Raw genomic sequence first — 21,323 nt, forward strand, 5'->3', positions numbered from 1 at the left:
TAACTCTGCCTGTCTGTCTGTCTCTCTGTCTGTTCTCCAGTACCACTTTTGACTGTGCCAGGTCAAACCATGCTGCGCCGATTTGTCTGTCCATGATCAGTTAAAACCAAGCAGTAACCTCTGGGGCTGAAAAATGAAGCCAACATGGAAGTGCCAAAAACTGCAGTTCCTCTAATGGCCACTTGAGGTTGGTTCCAGAAGCCAGTCAATCCCCCTAGAGCCCCATGTTAACCCTCACACCAGTTCTTCTCTTTTTCACAGTGAAAAAAAATGATAAAGTCACACTAAAATTATGTATAACAAAGCTTTCATACAGCTTTGCACACACATACTCTTGGATGATTTCTTTACAATCCCTTATACAGATCTTGTTATCAGTCACTTCATATAGTGAGGAATATCGTATCTTACCACATCTTAGGCTTGCGTGTGTTTCTCCCTGTCTATCCACATTTGTAGTCCAGCTTTCAAGATGCAAATATCTCCATATTGTCCAATTGACACTCCATCAAACTTTGTATGACAAGACCAGCCACTTAGCCTAATTATGCATGACTGAAACTGAAAAACAAAGAGCAGCACAGAGAAGTAAGTCAAGATTTCGCATAATATGTAAGAATTTAGTAACATGTATTTGTTTTTTTTTCATTGATATAAAAATTGATATAAAATACAGGCACATAGAAGGACATGAAAATATGGCAAATCTAGATAGCACAAATTGTCCTGAAAAAAAATAAGATATAGCATGTGTATGTAGCCTTTATAATGACTGTGATATGAGCTTAAAAGTAAAGCCCATCTTTACGAAGAAATAAATATGTTTACAGCCTGGTACAAACAACAGGTTAACCAAGACAGCCCACTTGTCTCTGTTTATTCCAATGGGACACGTGAGTACAGATTATAACCAGTTCTTTAACTCCATAGTCAGCAAAGTAAACATTGGACCTAGTTTTCACAAGCCACATATCTTCCAAATATTCTGGCACAAAAATGGCATTTTTCAGAAGACAAATTTTCAAGACATGTCTCTATCTCAACAACCCATTCTCACGAGATCTGGCAGCACAAAATCTTTTCTCTCTGTGGTGCTGAACTGTCAGGCTGGTTTCACTGCAGTGCTGCGGATGTCGCTTTCCAAATGGATAAACTTATATGTGAAACCATAAATCAGAAGTTAAAACCAAAATGAAACTTGAGTTTCTTTGCTTAATAATACAATAGTATATTCTGTAAAGATCAGTGATCAAGGAGTTGATAAGCAGCGTAAGCTAGCGTAGCTCACTAGTGCTAGTGAAGCTTGCAAGTGGAAAAGTTTCTAATTCCATTTAAAACCGGCAATTGTGAACCAAAACTAATATTATTTTTACAAGAACAATCTTAGAGATACATTTTATCAGTCTCTGTCTGTACAACATAAAACTGGTTGTCTGGAACTTGTGCATGTGTACTATGTCTAAAACCGTGGCTGTATGTAGGCTCTCTGGCCAGTGTCAGAAATTAGCAAGGGCCACGGGCATATCTATTTATATTTTTAACAGTATTACAATCTGACATTAAAGTATAATTTTATTTTCATTAAATTAATTTACCGTCACATCTACAACTCATTTTCCAGACATAATCAACAAGATTGCACTGATTACGTGAGAGTAATCTGACAGAAAAGGGGAGGGGGCTTTGCTGTACCATAAGTATAAATTAACCATTTCTTGGGTGATCTGACAAATTAATGAAAAATTAAGGTAGAATGAATGTTAAATTTTAAGTTAACTTACTTCCAGGATTGCATCTAAGGAATTTATAGTAATTTGGCCTTTTTAACAGTAACAGTAACTGTAATGTGGTGAAACATTAGTACTGCTATCAGTAGATTAATGGTTAAATCATCACATTTAAACTGGTTGAATTATAGGAAATCTGAGTGATATTTTGCAGCCATAACTTTATGTAACCCATTATTTATTTCATTTATAGTGGTTTCTACTGAAGAGTGAAGACACATAATTACAATTTTTTGATGGCCCCCAAACATTTTGAAAATGCCCCCATTTTTTAGACCGCGGGGGCCAAAATTGCCCCCAAAATATTTTGTTAATTTCATACCCTGTCTCTGGCTCTGCAGATCGATGTTTTTCACGGGATAAGCGGGACAGTAGACCACGGCCACGGCCACACATTTTTTTGTTATAGAGTATCTTTGACTCCACTCACCACTGTCTATACAGGAGACCAGAGAGAAAAGAAGACTGTATGTTCAGCTCTCAGTACTTTTGTAACTTCTAACTGAATGTCACGGGACAGCCTTGTACATGGGGCGCCTGCTCTACCACTAAGCCACCGACGCCCCAGCTTTTCTTTTCTAAAAACAAGTCTAATACCACAGGGAAGAAGAGTAAAAGCAGAAACAGCCACAGTGAGATGTTAGATGAAGACCTGCATACACCACAGCTCACCTCCAACACAGCTCACCTCCAACATGCAAACTTCTTTTACCTGCCCTGCCGTGTGATAGAGAAACACTTGCAGCCAATTTAGCCGTGGATCAGCCCACTGCTTTTAAACGTCATCATTTTAGACAAGCCATCATCAATAAAGACACAACTTCAAGCAGGTAGCCCTGTTGTAATGTAGACGCAAATCCCTGCTGCGCTGGGCTGAAGTGCCGAGCCAAACCAAGCCAAGCCCAGCCAGCACATGAGTGTTAAATAATGGTATTAATGATCTCAGCAGTGGCTGCAGCACAGAAGGATACAGTGAAATGGACGCTAGACAATTAAGAGTAGAGCAACTAGAGAAGTATCAAACATGACAGAGCTAATGAAATGCATATTTAAATGAGAAGTATTAAATTAGAGGAACAAAAGAGTAGCTGAGCACCTGTAGCATACAGAGAGATAATGAATGACAAATATGAAAAGCTCTGTAAAGACAAAAGAGTGCATGGTTAAAATGGTTTGCTAGGGGCGTCGGTGGCTTAGTGGTAGAGCAGGCGCCCCATGTACAAGGCTGTTGGCGCAGCGGCCCGGATTCAAGTCCAGTCTGTGGCCCTTTGCTGCATGTCATCCCCTCTCTCTCTCCCCCTTTCACACTTAACTGTCCTATCCATTAAAGGCAAAAAATGCCCAAAAAAAAGAGAAAAAATGGTTTGCTATTTTAGCTAAGATCACCACAAATATTTTATATTTTTTTCTTAACATGCAGACAAGTAGTGTGACTACAGATTAAAAACATATGATGAGCACATAATAGCAACTACAGCTTTTTTTTTTTATTGTTGTGATTGAAACCAAGTGAAAGCTTGGTTTCTTTTGTGCCCAACAGTCCTCCCTGTTGCTAATAATCCTGTCACATGTAATGAAGCATCATCATCCCTTACTGGCTACATGCTTGATTTTGACCCTTGAGCTTCTCCTTTGTGGCCCCTGCAGGGCCCATTCTGGTCCAGACTCTGAGACCGGACTTCAAGAGGAAGTTCTCCTCCATGTTCAGTGACAACACTGTGTCGGAGTACATCTACCATCTGAATGTGCAAACCCCCAGGTCTGTTTCTGTCTCCCTGTTGAGCCATATTGTGACTGCCATGAAATCAGTTTAGCTATTACCTTTGTTTCAGTCATTAGTTAATGTTTAAGGTGTGCTCTGTGATCAACATCTGAATTAGATTTTCTTTTGTATGGTCACAGTGGGGAAACCGCCTTTAAGAATATGACCATTCCCTACGGTTGGGCTATGAGACCGATGCTACAAAGAATGGACCAGCTTCAGCCTAAGATCCCCATCACCATCATCTATGGATCCCGCTCCAGCATAGACAGCAACTCAGGCAGCACCATCAAACAGATGAGGCCACACTCTCATGTGGAGATCGTAGTAAGTTCATGGGCCTTCAATTATCAAACGAACTTACGGCAGAAAACTGTGTGCACGACCATTTCCACACAAGGCTCGGCATTTATCAATTTGGACATGAGGGCACGCTACTATCAAATCTCACGTCAGGTCTCAGCTCATGTACGCAAGTTTGAGTCAGTGTGGATTTGCGGTACAGCACAGCAAAATCTGGCTGAGTCTGAAAATAATTATGAAACAAACCTCAAACTTGTCATCTAAGCATAAGCAGCCACATATTCAGTACATATTAAAAAAGGATTCTCAAAACGAATAAAACAAAATAAAATAAAATAAAATAGCCTACGTTCTCACTGATACTTATTTTTTTGGAAAATAAAAAATATGATAGGCTAAACAGCCTAAACATGACAACTATACATTTAATAGATAGGCCTATACATTATTATACTCTAAAATTTGACGTATACAAACAGAAATCTGTGTTTGCAAAGGAACTCAGTGGCAAAATTCTCTAATTGTTTGTTTTTGGTGTTTTCGATCAAAGCCTGGGTGTGACACAATTTCAAGCAATCAAAAGCATCTGGTAAGATGATCTATATGTGCACTGTGGTTGGTTTATCCACTCCCCTATTTAAACAAGAGCTTTGACAGTTATCAGATATTGACAATGGCAGATTTGCCTGTGTTGGAACAGCAGTACGCGTGTGTAAGACATAAGCAAGTTTTCAGGGACATGCAGGGATCTCCTCATGGAGAGTGATGATTGGCTTATTGTCGCTTTCGGCTCCCAAGGCATGTAATCATTGATTTATGCCACAATTTAGAAGCCCGCTTAAAGAGGGAAACAAGAAGGTGGGGTCTCCCAGCCAACTATCAGCAGGATGATGCCAGCAGTGTTGGCAGCAATCAAGTCCTTCTCCCAAAATTACATTCGGTTCCCATACAATGATGCCCAGCAATCTGTGATCAAAAGGCAATTTTACGAGATTGCTGGGTTTCTAAATGTAATTTGAGCAATCGATTGCACTCATGGCATCTGAAGCATCCATGAATGATTACGCATTCATCAATCGCAAAAATTACCACTCTATTAACGTACAGGTAATTTGTGATGCCAGGCTATCACTACTAAATGTGGTAGCCAAGTGGCCGGAGGTGACACAAGACTCATTTATATTCCATAACAGTAGCTAGGGCACACGGCTACAGGACTGCGCACTGCAGAGCCGAAGTCATCTCCTTGATAAGTAGGTAAACTGCATTAAATAAATCTAAACAAAGTAGGCTATTAAATAATTAACATTTTGGTATGGTTCTTGTTCTAGGTGAGAAAGGTTATCCCCTCACAGAATACCTTATAACCCCGCTGGTAAACCCTGCCACAGAGCAGGAGCGCAGGTTTAACAGTGCGCACACACGCACATGGATCACGGTGGAGCGCTGCTTCGGGTTGCTCAAAGGCAAGTCGCTCTGTCTTGGACCAGCGGGGGGAACGCTGCTGTATACCCCAGAAAAGGTGTGCAACATTATTTTGGCCTGTCCTGTTTTGCACAATATTGCTTTAGACAATGGAGTGCCGTTTGATGTGCCAGCGCAGCCAGATGAACCAATGCAGGACCTCATTCATCGCTTCTAAAATGTAAAGTACACCTTACAGTCATGTAAGTGCTCTACAGTATTTAATCTGAAATGTAATGCATGTATAGCCTATAGGGGCTATTGGCTAAAGGGATAGTCAGTACAGACAATGGACAACGTTTAGTCATTTAAACATTTTATTCAGGTCAGTCTCAGTTGTCAATGGCGGATGGGCAGTGACCAAGTGGGCCGGTGGGGCTGGCCCGGTGAGACTAGTGAATGTCAAGCTAGTTGCTAGCTGTCAGTACTGCAATGTGTGTCTCTCCCATGTTGTTTGTTTGCTGTGAGATGTTCAGAGGGAACGTAGGTGGCAATCTTGTGTTTTGATGCTTGAAGGAGGAGATAAGAGTGGCCTCCTCTAATACGAAAGAGGCTCTCATTTTTCTTGAAATCTGATTGGCTCAGCTGTACTCATCAGTCTATACTCATGGCAGACGAGGCTAGTTTGACCGTAGACAGAAAACATGGATAAAGTCGGTAAAACAAGAAAGGGTGGCGCAGAAAAAACTTGAATAAAAAAACTTCTGTACAAGAAGAGGCAGCAAGTGCTCCAAAATATCCAACCTGTTTGGCCATGGCATTGGTTGACGGGCTTAGGCTGCTGGTGTTGCCAACGATGGAGATGGAGCTGGAGCCAACAGTGCCATTATAGCAGGAGCATTAACGTTACCTAACGTTCGTGAGTGTGTAATGAGCAAGGTTGGCTTTGGCAAATTGCATATTTCTTCTAGGTGTCCGTTTCAAGAGGCCAACTAGCCTACTAGCCTATAATTTAAACCTGTACTAAAAGAAAATATGTGCTTGCTTTTTTCCTGTGGATGCATGCAGTTAACATTAGGTGGTGCTCCCAGTCCCAAGGACGTTGAAGCTGAGGGACAGACTAACCCCAGTTGTGATGAGGAGGAGGATGAGACCAGAAATATGACGACAGGTGCAATGCGAAGGCATAGCCTACTATGCACTACATTTTAGCCAGAGGAAAACCTTTTTAGTAGTACTAAGTGGGATTTTTTTGTTGTAGTAATAAGTTGATTTAAAGTTGACTATAGGGCCTATTGCCCAATTTATACCTCCTTAGTTCGTGGCTGTGAGCCATGGAGATATAAACTGGGGTTATGTAATACAAGAGCATGGCTGGGCAGGACAGAGCAGCCAATTTTATTGTGCATAAAATTAGATGCATTAGGATAGAGTTATATGCTCCTATTTTAAGTTAAATAATAAGCACATAGCCATTTGTGGCCAATTCATTATTGCATTTATTTTATAGTCTGGAATTAAACAATAACTGCTGATTTTCTTATGCAGTTGATTCTGAGGACAGCGTTTGTGTACTGTGTACAAGCATATAGAAGATTATAGGTAGAAACGTGTGGGTTGGTGTATGGGCCGGTGCACCTGAATGTCCCAGGCTTTAATTTGTGTCCCAGTCTGCCCCTGGTCTCGTCTCTTATACAACATATGTGAACATGTAAAGATACTTTATTTGCACTTAATTATACATTCATACTTTTGTTTTTGTGCAATTTTATAATTCCGCATGTGATCACCACTAGAGTAAATCTAAAAGAAATCAGATATGAGCATTTAGAAGCTCATTTTTCCACAAAAAAAACAATTGAGGAGCATAACCCCGGGACCCCCTAGCAGGTGCTGTGTCTCGTATCCTTCTCACCCTTTTCACCCCTGACCCATTTTCATGCCTGTTCTGGCTCGGTGGGACCGCTCTGGGGAGAAGACCTGGACGCCATGCCGCTGGTGCCTGGCTCTGAAACAGCATTTAAACGAAACAATAAAAATGTGTACCTGTGTATCATGTGTGAGCCTATTTATTTGGACAATAGTGTACTGTCAGGGTTAAATTAAGTGTCCGATTTTACAATGCAAGCAAAGGGAGGGCTGTTAGTTACCATTCTGCTCCGGCTCCGACGCAAGTGCATCTGTGTCTCCACCACCACCACTTATGCCAGAGATAGATTCTGACCCAATTAGTGAGGAGATTCTTTCCTCGGTCCCCATCAGGGTCATGGATTTTTCTCGCGACCGTTCGTCATAGCAAGATGCTACACATATCACGTGAAACAGCGGAACCGTAGCTTGTCGGTAATCCAAGGTTTTAAGTCTGACCACTTTTTCTTGACCTAAACGTAAAGAATTGTGACATGCTAATGACGATCGATTTCAGCCACCACATTTATCGAGGTCTGATCATTCGTACGTTGGGACTGGTCAGATACAAACGTTTCATAAATCACACGTCCTATAATAAGATGAATCCTGCACTCAGATCTGCACCCATTTCCACGCAAGATTGATAAATGAGGGCCATGGTGTTTTCGGATGAGGTAGAGGGAAGTGACTTCATGTCGCTGTAACTCTTAATTCATGTTGGACCCCCTCTGCTTTTATGTGTTAATGTGAGGAAAAATATAGTGTTATATTGTTGTTCTTGTGTCATACGGATTACTGTTAATTTATCATGTTGATCTGTTCTGTTCAACATCTATTGCTTGCTGTCCGTCCTGGAAGAGGGATCCCTCCTCAGTTGCTCTTCCTGAGGAATATCGTATCTTACCACATCTTAGGCTTGCGTGTGTTTCTCCCTTATCCGCTGTGAGGGTCCAAAGGACAGAGGGATGTCGTATGCTGTAAAGCCCTCTGAGGCAAATTGTGATTTGTGATACTGGGCTCTATAAATAGAATTGATTGATTGATTTTTTTTTTTATTCTAATTGATAGAAGGTAAAACTGTGCATTAATGTATTTATTTGCATTCTATTGATGGAGTTTAGTAACAAGGCTGTGGTTATTATTGGGGGAAGACAAGTGAAATGTATGGGATATCACTTTGGACTTTATTTATTTCCAGGGAAAACAAAATGTTTCCTGGAGGGAATAGCTGTGTCTGTGTACACCTGAGTTTTTGATAGTGTTGCAGACATATAGTCAGACTCTTAATTATCATCATTACAACTTTCGACCTTCTACATACAGCCTTTTACTTCCATGCTAAAATGGAAGTTTACGGTTCAGCTGTCTGACAAAATAGTTCCTTTTCCTTTAATCCAAGAAAAAGACATGCTAAAATGGCTGCATGCTGTGGATAATCCTTTCCTGCCACTGGACCCACTAATCAACTTAAAGTCAGCACGAGTTAGATTCATATGTTTCATAGAACCACTGAGATGTAAGACAGACTTAAAAACGGGATCAAGTGATTCTCTACTGCTGACATTGTGTTGTGTGTAGTTTTAAAAGGAACTGTTCTTATATTAAAATGTAATAGACAGGAAAGGTGGGTGAGAGAGGGGGGATGACATGTAGCAAAAGGCTGCAACCCCGACCACTGCAAATGACAGACTCTACCAGGTGAGCTATGGGCCGTCCCTATTTTTTTGTATTTTTTATGAAGTACACTTTAATAATGTCACACATAGTAAAAAATGTGGCATAAAAATGTGAGAATTTCATCTCAAAGATGCACTTCCTGAGCTTTCAGCTGTCTCTTATGGTCTTCATCAACAACAAATAGAGTTGGCTCAGGTGTCATCATGTGACAGGGTGACAAGAGCAGGGCAGGTAACACATATCCAGTCTGAACTCTTATGCAAGGTCCATAATGCTGCTAGCCCACCTCAGGATGAGTGAAACCAGAAGCCAGGAGAATAAATAGGATGTTCTCCATCGAACCATCCAAAGTGTACTCTCAGTGGCAAGGTAACAACACAGAAGTGTATCCACCCATGGCTGAAACTGAACAATACTGGAGGAGAATATGGGAGAAGGAGGCATTACATAACACCAATGCTAAGTGGCAGGTGATTTAAGAGCAGACCACACCAATCTCCCAGAACAAGAGCCACTTACTATTACATTGGCAGACATTCAAGAAAGGGTATCAGGTATGAGGAGCTGGACAGCACTGGGCCCTGACATGATCCACATCTACTGGCGAAAGAAACTTACTGCACTCTATGACTGCCTCACAGCACAAATGAACCAGCTGCTGATAGATGGGACCCATCCAGAGTGGTTGACCCAAGGACAGACAAACCTGATCATGAAGATCCCCAGAGGGACGAAGTCCCAACCAACTACCGGTCAGTTACAACATGGAAGCTCCTGTCAGGCATCATAGCTGCTAAGATGAATAGGCACATGGCCCAATACAAGCAAGCATGACAGGGCCGTAGTCACCATATACATTGAGGGGACACGTCCCCAATGCCCAAAATGCCCCCAATATATATCACCCAAGACTGCAAGACCAGGCAGACCAACCTGTGCACTGCCTGGATTGACTACAAGAAAGCCTTCGACTCAGTGCCACACACATGGATACTAGAATGCTTGGAAATGTACAACATCAACAGGACACTAAGAGCCTTCATCAAGAACTCACTGAGGCTGTGGAGAACGACTCTGGAGGCCAGCTCAAAGCCAGTTACACAAGTTACCATCAAGTGTGGCATATACCAAGGTGATGCACTGTCCGCGCTACTGTTCTGCATAGGCCTGAACCCCCTCAGCCAACTCAGCCAAAGAGTGGCAACAGATACCGGTTCTGAAGTGGAGCAACCATCAGTCACCTCCTTTACATGGAACAACAAAAACGTTCAGGTCAGGTCAGTGTTGAGCGAGGAGCGGCTATTTTTTCAAAAGGTGGAGCGGAGCCTTATCAGAGAGTCTCCTTTTCATATATGCCCCACCCAGAATGCATCTTTGCACCTGCGCACACCCACACTATTTTTTACTGTGTACTTCAGAAAAGAAACTGAGAAGAGAAGCAGCGGTACCTTGCTTCCAACTTGCTATGGTGAGATACATGTAAGAATGTAACAAGCTCATGTTTTATTGGTGCCGTAGCATTGTTCCGAGGCAGTAAAAATACCCTAGAAAAGGCCTGGGACCCAAAGGGTTAAAATTTATTACTGTATTTGTGTACCATAGAGGATCAGCAACGCAACAAAAGTAGGCTACTGGTCAAGATACAAGTGCCATAGAGAGAAAAGAGTGAAACACCATAACCTCCTGTTATTATGGTCTCTACAGCTAATTTCGGTGAATTTTTTTAAAACTCACCTGTTGACATTTTATTAAGGCTTTGAGTCACACATAATTAAGGGCTAGTGTCCATGGCTTCTCAGTCAGACAAGTGCCCGGGGTGGGGCAGGAGGGGCGGTCACCCCCCCTCATGGCCCAATTGTTGAAAAACGCTCGCTAAAGTGCCCTCCTGGGAGCCAAAATACACACCGAAGTGCCCTCCTGGGAGCCAAAATGTGCGCTAAGGTGCCTTTTTTTTTCTTTTCGCCCCTGCCCTTCAAAAAGTCTGTGCACGCCACTGAGCATGTGTGTTGTGACACTTCACCAGAGACCTCTGTTAAACCAAGACAGCCCACTTTCAGACTTACGGATTCATTTCCTGTACCTGTTTCACGTGGCTTTTATCAGTCAGCTGGGAAAGGCTTGAGGCAAAGCAGGCTCACGGCTTATGTGTTTGCCACTTTCTTTTTCATTTTAACCCACACCATGATCTTTTCCTGACCCTAACCAAGTGGTTTTTGTGCCTAAACCTAACCAGACCTTAACTACAGGGCATCATGATGATTTCAGAACAACGGGACTTCGGAACAATGGGTTTAATATGGTCGGAACAATGGGATGTCCCCTGCCGCTTTGTGAGATAAGCAGCGGTCCTGAGTTGTGAATAGAAGATTATAAGCAGCGTAAGCTAGCGTAGCTCACTAGTGGGGATAAAATTTATGATGGAGCGGAGTGGAACAAAGAATGCACAGAACCAAGCCATTTGGCCCGCATAATTTATCCAAGAATGCCCCCAAAGCCATGTTCGGGGCCAAAATTGCCCCAAGTTTTGAAACAACTCATGCTCTGACATGGATGACATTAAGCTGTATGCCAGGAGTGAGAGAGACATTGAGTCACTGATCCACCTCACCAGGATCTACAGCAATGATGTCAGAATGTCATTTGGACTAGATGAGTGTGGTCAGATGGTGTTAAAGAGAGGAAAGATGATCAGAACTGGGGGATTTAGCTACCAGAAGGCAGCACTGCAGATGTTCAGGACAGCTACAAATACCTTGGGGTCCTGCAGGTAAATGTGAACCATAGAGAGGCCGCAAGGAAGTCAACCACAGCAAAATACCGACACGGAGTAAGGCAGGTCCTGGAAAGTTGGCTGAACGGAAAGGACAAGGTCCAAGCCATCAACAAGTACACCCTGCGAGTCATCAGATACCTTGCTGGTATAATAAACTGGCCAAAAGAGGAGATAGAGGCCACTGATATCAAGACAAGGAAGCTTCTCACAATGCATAGAGGGTTTCATACCAAGTGCAGCACCCTGAGACTGTAAACTAAGCATAGCGAGGGGGGATGAGGACTGATGAGCGTCAGAGCCACTGTCCAGGACGAAACAACGAAGATCCAGGAATACATCAGGAAGATGGCCCCCAAAGATGAGCTGCTAAGGGGTGATCTGTGTCTACACAATGACAAATTAATGAAAAAGAATAGGAGGATTCCCATTTTTAGATCGCTGGGGCCAAAATTGCCCCAAAATATGCTGGACTGAAAGACAGCACAAAGGCACTAATCATCGCAGCACAAGAGTGGGCACTTAGTACAAGATCAATAGAAGCAGGGGTCTACCACACCAGACATATGATATATATATATATATATATATATATATATATATATATATATATATATATATATATGCATGCATGGGGGTGACCCCATTGCATGCTGAGGTCCGCGGACTCAAAGCTAACGTCCGCATGACATGCAGCAGGGGCCACAGGCTGAGTCGAACCGGGCTGCTGCGGCATGCTCGGCATGTATTTTTCACATCGCAGGGATTTTTCACGGACATTTTACACCTACCCTGCCGTGTGATAGAGAAAGGCCTTGAGACTGACAGACACACATCACATGTGTGGAGATACTTCACTTTCCTCCGCCGTGTCAATGTGATGACGTCAACTCGACTTAGACTTTATTGACAGATAAGTCGACACTTGGCTTAAACATTTCTTTTCTAATTTTTTTTAAAACAAATAAAGAGATATAAATGTATGGAATTACTTATTTATTTAATAAATGTGCACCAGTGCAACAGTCTTAAATAAACCAATAGCTTTACAAGCTTGATAAACATTCAAAATAAACTGTCAGCTCTTTCTAATGGTTTAGTTTAGTGCAAAAATGAATTTAACATTAAACACAAAAAGAGCTGAATAAACCAATAGCTTCACTAGCTTGGTCAAGCAACATGTAAAAATATAACAAAACCTCTCCTGGTTCAGTCCAATAATGAATATAAAACCCAATGTAAAATAAAGGCACTAAAACTGAGAAAAACAAACAATAGCTTGACTGCCTTGGTCAAACAACATGTAAAAATAAATGGGAACAAAACCTCTTTGAAATGGTTCAGTCAGTGCAATTAGGGACTCAAAATCCAATGTAAGATAAAATAAAATAAAATAAATATTAAATAAATAACAAAGGAGCTAAAATGGCTTCACTAGCTTGGTTGGTAGACATTCAAAATAAACAGCAATGAGTTCTTTAGAATAGTTTAGTGCAAATGAGAATTAAACATCCATTACAAAAGCAGCTAAATAAACCAATAGCTTCACCAGCTTGGTAAAAACTAACAAAAAATCAGAGATAGTCCCAACTTGTCAAGTTTTTTCACTACTAGATGGGGCAAAATGCCCTTGGATGGATACCAATGTCCAAATGTCCAAGCTCCTCACCCTATCTCTAAGGCTGATAGAGCAGGCGCCCCATGTACAAGGCTGTTGGCGCAGCGGCCCGGATTCAAGTGGTAGGAACAGCAGTACGCGTGTGTAAGACATAGCTCCTTTTCACCACAACGGAGATTGGCTTATTGTCGCTGGCTCCCAAGGCAATCCGCCTCAAATGCCTTACCTGTGCCGGTGCAGGCGCCGCCATGCTGGGGTTTTTGGCGACCGCACCTTTAAGCGGAGATCAGGGACAGGGCTGATCCCGAGATACTTAATCTCCTCCACCTGAAAGGCAATTTTACGAGATTGCTGGGTTTCTAAATGTAATTTGAGCAATGCTGAGGACCGTGGCCTCAGACTTGGAGGTGCTGATTCTCATCCCAGCCGTGCAGGGAACCGTGGCTAGCACAGCCTCCACTGGGGGCTATACGGAGGAGAATGGAGGTCACTGTTCGATGGAGCTAGGAGAACCACGCCATCCGCAAAGAGCAGGGACGTATTTAATCAGCAATGTAATGCATGTATAGCCTATAGGGGCTATTGGCTAGAAATTCTGTCCATGAAAGTTATGAACAGAACCGGTGACAAAGGACAGCCCTGGCGGAGTCCAACCCTCACCGGGAACAGGTCCGACTTACTGCTAGCCACGTGTTTTTTTTTAATTCTCGTTAATTTCTTTTAGCGTGTTATTAATTGGGGGGTCTGTGGAGCAAAGCCACAGAAAAAAGACGAAGCGAACATATGTGCGCGGGCATTTCATGAGGGAAGTTGTCCAATAGCCATCGGACGTTCGGGACGAATCCCGATGCCCCTGGGGACATCATTGTAAGCCTTCTCCAAATCCACAAAACACATGTGGACTGGTTGGGCGAACTCCCATGCCCCTTCCAGCACCCTGGCAAGAGTAAAGAGTAGGTGGAGATAAGAGTGGCCTCCTCTAATACCACATTGCTCCTCCTCAATCCGAGGTTCAACTATCGACTGGAGCCTCTTCTCCAGCACCCTGGCATAGACCTTACTGGGTAGGCTGAGGAGTGTGATCCCCCTGTAGTTGGAACACACTCTCTGGTCTCCTTTCTTGAAGATGGGGACCACCACCCCGGTCTGCCACTCCAGAGGCACTGCCCCCGATGTCCACGCAATGCTGCAGAGGCGTGTCAGCCAGGACAGCCCTACAACATCCAGAGCCTTGAGGTATCCAGGGTGAAGATAAAGTCGGTAAAACAAGAAAGGGTGGCGAGAAAAACTTGAATAAAAACTTCCCAGGAAACGGGCTTAGGCTGCTGGTGTTGCCAGCTCTGTTTCTTCACTGGAATACGTGTTGGTGGGATTGAGGAGCTCCTCAGAGTATTCCTTCCACCGCCCGACAATGTCCCCAGTTGACATCAGCAGCTCCCCGCCCCCACTGTTAACAGTGTGAGCAAGTGGAGCATTAACGTTACCTAACGCTCGTGAGTGTGTATGCCAGAACCTCTTTGGAGCCGATCGACAGTCTTCCTCCATGGCCTCACCGAACTCCTCCCACACCTGAGTTTCTGCCTCCGCGACTGCCGCTGCTGTGCAGCATAACCCGGGACCCCCTAGCAGGCAGACCAACCATGCCCATTCTGCTCGGCCCGACGCAAGTGCATCTGTCTGGTGTCCACCAGTGGGTTCGGGGTTACTGCGCAGGCTGGGGTCTGGTTGGCCTCCTCCAGTCTGTGTGCTGCTGCGATAAGTGCAGCAACACGCTTTGTTGCCAGGAGCGGAACAAGGCCCATTCGACTCAATGTCAAATCACACGTCCTATAATAAGATGATGAAGATCATCTTGACAGGTTCTTCCACCAGGCGTTCCCAGCAGACCCTCACTGCTCGTTTGGGCCAGGTTTCTACCATTTTTAAAGGGTTTTTGGGGAGTTTTTCACCTGAACCAACTCACCACCAGGTGGTGATCAGTTGACAGCTCTGCTCCTCTTTACACTGGAGTGTCCAGAACATGTGGTCGCAGGTCAAATGATACGACTACAAAGTCAATCATTGACCTGCGACCTAGGCTGTCCTGGTGCCACGTGCACCGATGGACATCCTTATGCTCAAACATGGTGTTAGTTATGGCCAAACTGCGACCCGCACAGAAGTCCAATAACTGCACACCACTCGGGTTCAGATTGGGCAGGCCATTCCTCCCAATCACGCCCCTCCAGGTCCTGCTGTCATTGCCCATGGGAGCGTTGAAGTCCTCCAGCAGAACAATAGAGTCCCCGGTCGGGGCACTGTCCAGCACCCGTCCCAGGGACTCCAAAAAGGGTGAGTACTCTGAACTGCTGTTCGGCGCATAAGCGCAGACAACAGTCAGGACCCCTTCCCCGACCCGAAGGCGCAGGGACCCTTTCGTCCACTGGGGTGAACCCCAACGTACAGGCAGAGAGTCTGGGGGCTATCAGAAAGCCCACCCTGGCCCTCCGCCTCTCACCCGGAGCAACTCCAGCAAAGGAGAGAGTCCAACCCCTCTCAAGGACTTGGGTTCCAGAGCTGGAACTATGTGTCGAGGTGAGGCCGACTATATCTAGCCGGTAGCGCTCAACCTGGCTCCTCACCCTGGAGCCAGCCCCAGGCCTAGCTCCAGGGTGGGGCCCTGGTAACCCTCCGGGCTGGGTACGCCAACTTTTGTTATTTTCCATCATGAAGGGTCTTTTGAACCGTTCTTCGTCTGACCCTTCACCCAGAACCAATCTGCCATGGGAAACCCTACCAGGGGCGAAATGCCCCCGACAGCACAGCTCCTAGGGTCATTAGGGCACTCAAACTCCTCCACCACGATAAGGTGACGGTTCTCGGAGGAGTATCTATCTATAAGGTCTGTATATTTAATATTTATCTGTTATAAGTTCTATTACATTTAAATAATGTTTCTCACAAAGTGAAATAACTTACAAAAACATTGAAATTTTTCACTATACTCTTAATTTATTGAGCTACACCTGTAATGTAATAAGTTTACAGTCTCACCTGTCTTTGTATCTCAGGTCCAGCAGCGTGGAATGTGCATATACAGAGGTTCATCTTCCATGGTGCTAAAGCGCGGCTTCTAAGAGGGTCTTTTTCAAGGTTTTAATCCCAGAGTCAGCCTCGGTTTCCATAGGGAAGAGACATTCAGAATGGTGACACTTGGGACAACATCAGCTGTGGCTGAGCTCATCTTCCTTGTAAACTCCTCAAACGGTTCAAGACAGGTCATTGCTTTCTCAAGCAAGGCCCACTGGTTTGCTGTGAGTGTTGTGGGCAGGTCATGGTCAGCAGTATAAGCAGACAGTGCTCACTTCTGTTCCATCAGACTCTCTATCATGAAGTAGGTGCTATTCCACCTGGTTTTGACGTCCTGCTGCAGGCGTTTTGGTTGCATGTTCATCTCGAGCTGGATGTCTTGCAGCCGTGAATATGCTAGTGAAGAATGTTTAAAGTAAATGGCCACTTTAGAATGAAAATACAGACTGTACTTACTGACCCTCATGCCAACAAGAAGTCCAGTGTAGTTTTTTAATCCACAAAACTCGTCGGGGTATCAGAGGGTAACAGCTAGCCGGAATAACAGCTACAAGTGCATGGAACCCACATTTTGGAAATGTAATAAAACTCCGCTAATGCATTTCAGAAATGTCAGAACGGCTCGTCTGTCGTAATCCAAGTGCCCCGAAGCCGCGACATGCAAAATTTACTTGAAAAGATGTAATTTACTTCACTTTTATAGCATTATTTCTCACCATGGTCAGTTAGCCTGCCCTGCTTTTTACATGGCAACTCGTGCGAGACGAGCTGATGTCTAGTGGTGGTGCTAGTTCTCGAGTCTCGCTCGAGTTGCCATGTAAACATAGCAGCCTGCAGTGTCCAACAATCTGTCTCCCACTTGCAATGGAATCACTCACAGCGCACTCACAAGTCCCATGTTGACAACGAGCTGAATTGTATGTGCAACGCAGCCTAAACTATGTACTCCCATGTTGTCCATCGCCCTTCGCATGTTGCTGGCGTTGTCCCTCAGAATCACATGAACTTTGCTCAATGGAATTTGCCACTTGTCAAACATTTCCATTAGGGTAGCTGCAATCGTGTCGCTGGTGTGTGACCCCCGGAAGTTTGTTGTGTGTAAATACATATATATATGTATATATGTGTATATATATATATATATATATATATATATGTGTGTGTGTGTGTGTGTGTGTGTATATGTATATATATATATAGTATATATATATATACAGTACAGGCTAAAAGTTTGGACACACCTTCTAATTCAATGCGTTTTCTTTATTTTCATGACTATTTACATTGTAGATTCTCACTGAAGGCATCAAAACTATGAATGAACACATGTGGAGTTATGTACTTAACAAAAAAAGGTGAAATAACTGAAAACATGTTTTATATTCTACTTTCTTCAAAATAGCCACCCTTTGCTCTGATTACTGCTTTGCACACTCTTGGCATTCTCTCCATGAGCTTCAAGAGGTAGTCACCTGAAATGGTTTTCCAACAGTCTTGAAGGAGTTCCCAGAGGTGTTTAGCACTTGTTGGCCCCTTTGCCTTCACTCTGCGGTCCAGCTCACCCCAAACCATCTCGATTGGGTTCAGGTCCGGTGACTGTGGAGGCCAGGTCATCTGCCGCAGCACTCCATCACTCTCCTTCTTGGTCAAATAGCCCTTACACAGCCTGGAGGTGTGTTTGGGGTCATTGTCCTGTTGAAAAAGAAATGATCGTCCAACTAAACGCAAACCGGATGGGATGGCATGTCGCTGCAGGATGCTGTGGTAGCCATGCTGGTTCAGTGTGCCTTCAATTTTGAATAAATCCCCAACAGTGTCACCAGCAAAACACCAACACACCATCACACCTCCTCTTCCATGCTTCACAGTGGGAACCAGGCATGTGGAATCCATCCGTTCACCTTTTCTGCGTCTCACAAAGACACGGCGGTTGGAACCAAAGATCTCAAATTTGGACTCATCAGACCAAAGCACAGAGTTCCACTGGTCTAATGTCCATTCCTTGTGTTTCTTGGCCCAAACAAATCTCTTCTGCTTGTTGCTTCTCCTTAGCAGTGGTTTCCTAGCAGCTATTTGACCATGAAGGCCTGATTTGCGCAGTCTCCTCTTAACAGTTGTTCTAGAGATGGGTCTGCTGCTAGAACTCTGTGTGGCATTCATCTGGTCTCTGATCTGAGCTGCTGTTAACTTGCGATTTCTGGGGCTGGTGACTCGGATGAACTTATTCTCAGAAGCAGAGGTGACTCTTGGTCTTCCTTTCCTGGGTCGGTCCTCATGTGTGCCAGTTTTGTTGTAGCGCTCGATGGTTTTTGCGACTCCACTTGGGGACACATTTAAAGTTTTTGCAATTTTCCGGACTGACTGACCTTCATTTCTTAAAGTAATGATGGCCACTCGTTTTTCTTTAGTTAGCTGATTGGTTCTTGCCATAATATGAATTTTAACAGTTGTCCAATAGGGCTGTCGGCTGTGTATTAACCTGACTTCTGCACAACACAACTGATGGTCCCAACCCCATTGATAAAGCAAGAAATTCCACTAATTAACCCTGATAAGGCACACCTGTGAAGTGGAAACCATTTCAGGTGACTAGCTCTTGAAGCTCATGGAGAGAATGCCAAGAGTGTGCAAAGCAGTAATCAGAGCAAAGGGTGGCTATTTTGAAGAAACTAGAATATAAAACATGTTTTCAGTTATTTCACCTTTTTTTGTTAAGTACATAACTCCACATGTGTTCATTCATAGTTTTGATGCCTTCAGTGAGAATCTACAATGTAAATAGTCATGAAAATAAAGAAAACGCATTGAATGAGAAGGTGTGTCCAAACCTTTGGCCTGTACTGTATATATATATATGCATATATATATATATGTATATATATATATATATATATATATATATAACATACACACTCTCACTACGGTGTTATTGAAGGGTTATTAGTGTCCATTATTTCATTGATTGGAATAACATAATTCTTTTGGCAAGAACTGTCCATCTTTGTTTTATAAAAGCAATAACAGAAAGACGAAGTGCTTTCCAGTGAAAACTTTCTCTTTGCATGTTGCCTCCTGTTTTTAATAATCCTGTCCTCGATTGTCCCTGCAGACAGTCCGTGGAGCCGGACACTATGTATACGCCGACCAGCCAGAGGACTTCAACCACAGAGTTGTGCAAGTGTTGGATAAAGTGGACTAAAGCAGACACAAGGCTGGTTACTGAACTTTGGACAAAAAAGGGGAGCACAAATAACAGACTTGACTTTAGTCACCGCTATAGAAACACAGGATTCCACGCCCTCAAAGCAGGAACAAGGAGTCTATTTTTATATCATGTGAAATACTGTGTGAATTGAGCTGTATTTTTGTGAAGGAATACAATTAGACTCTAATATGACATAATGATATTATATGTAGTTACATATTAAATCATATCATGCTGAAACAGAATCAGTGTCACTGCATTTAGAAAGCTTGCTGACAGAGTCATGTGTAAGGTATTTCATGTGAAGTGCCTGAGCTGTGCTTTGTGATTTTTCCATATGATTCAGATACAGACAGGAAGCACACTCTTTATTACATCACTGCATCAGCATCGGGAAGCAGTTATAGATTTATGTGCAGCCAGTAATTATTTCAAAGAGTCTGTCCTATGGCCTCTAGTTTCCCAGCGTAGCGCAGGGTGGCACAGGGTGGCACAGGGTGGCGAACCCCGTGCAGAGCTAGTTTCGAGCAGCGCAACCCGAGGCGTGCTCAGTTTTGTAGTTTGGCAGACCGAGGTGCGCTGAGATGGGTGTGGCGGCGCAGCAGGGGGAGGTGTCGACAGATCCAGCTTGGCGCAGTGACAGTTTCGTGCCAAAAGGCTTCGCCGAAGGTGCACTAAAAGCTCGCCAGCTGAAACCAGGTCTACTGTCAGCGCAGGCGGAGCGCAGCCGGTGTAGTGGAAGTTTGGCTGACTGGCAGACAGTGCATACACGTCACCACAACCTCACAGGCAGGTTTCCAGAATATCAGGCACATTAACAATGCAATTAATACCCAAAAAAACACTATTCAATACAACTATCTTCAATCAGCACATACAGTACAGGCCAAAAGTTTGGACACACCTTCTCATTCAATGCGTTTTCTTTATTTTCATGACTATTTACATTGTAGATTCTCACTGAAGGCATCAAAACTATGAATGAACACACGTGGAGTTATGTACTTAACAAAAAAAGGTGAAATAACTGAAAACATGTTTTATATTCTAGTTTCTTCAAAATAGCCACCCTTTGCTCTGATTACTGCTTTGCACACTCTTGGCATTCTCTCCATGAGCTTCAAGAGGTAGTCACCTGAAATGGTTTCCACTTCACAGGTGTGCCTTATCAGGGTTAATGGGTGGAATTTCTTGCTTTATCAATGGGGTTGGGACCATCAGTTGTGTTGTGCAGAAGTCAGGTTAATACACAGCCGACAGCCCTATTGGACAACTGTTAAAATTCATATTATGGCAAGAACCATAATATGGCTGCTAGGAAACCACTGCTAAGGAGAGGCAACAAGCAGAAGAGATTTGTTTGGGCCAAGAAACACAAAGAATGGACATTAGACCAGTGGAAATCTGTGCTTTGGTCTGATGAGTCCAAATTTGAGATCTTTGGTTCCAACCGCCGTGTCTTTGTGAGACACAGAAAAGGTGAATGGATGGATTCCACATGCCTGGTTCCCACTGTGAAGCATGGAGGAGGAGGTGTGATGGTGTGGGGGTGTTTTGTTGGTGACACTGTTGGGGATTTATTCAAAATTGAAGGCACACTGAACCAGCATGGCTACCACAGCATCCTGCAGCGACATGCCATCCCATCCGGTTTGCGTTTAGTTGGACGATCATTTCTTTTTCAACAGGACAATGACCCCAAACACACCTCCAGGCTGTGTAAGGGCTATTTGACCAAGAAGGAGAGTGATGGAGTGCTGCGGCAGATGACCTGGCCTCCACAGTCACCGGACCTGAACCCAATCGAGATGGTTTGG

General features: G+C 43.8%; 1 protein-coding gene across 1 annotated transcript in view; it reads left to right on the forward strand.

Moving 5' to 3' along the window:
• The window catches only part of abhd5a (abhydrolase domain containing 5a), a 53,145-nt gene extending 32,716 nt beyond the window's left edge, over positions 1 to 20,429 (forward strand). The window contains exons 6-8 of the mRNA XM_049583198.1: positions 3,435 to 3,546; positions 3,690 to 3,876; positions 19,411 to 20,429. Of these exons, the coding sequence (XP_049439155.1) occupies positions 3,435 to 3,546; positions 3,690 to 3,876; positions 19,411 to 19,500 (389 nt within the window). The 3' untranslated portion in view covers positions 19,501 to 20,429. The remainder of the gene's footprint in view (positions 1 to 3,434; positions 3,547 to 3,689; positions 3,877 to 19,410) is intronic.
• Positions 20,430 to 21,323: the final 894 nt, after the last annotated feature.

Source organism: Epinephelus fuscoguttatus, linkage group LG8 (assembly GCF_011397635.1).
Source record: "Epinephelus fuscoguttatus linkage group LG8, E.fuscoguttatus.final_Chr_v1".
Lineage (NCBI taxonomy): Eukaryota > Metazoa > Chordata > Actinopteri > Perciformes > Serranidae > Epinephelus > Epinephelus fuscoguttatus.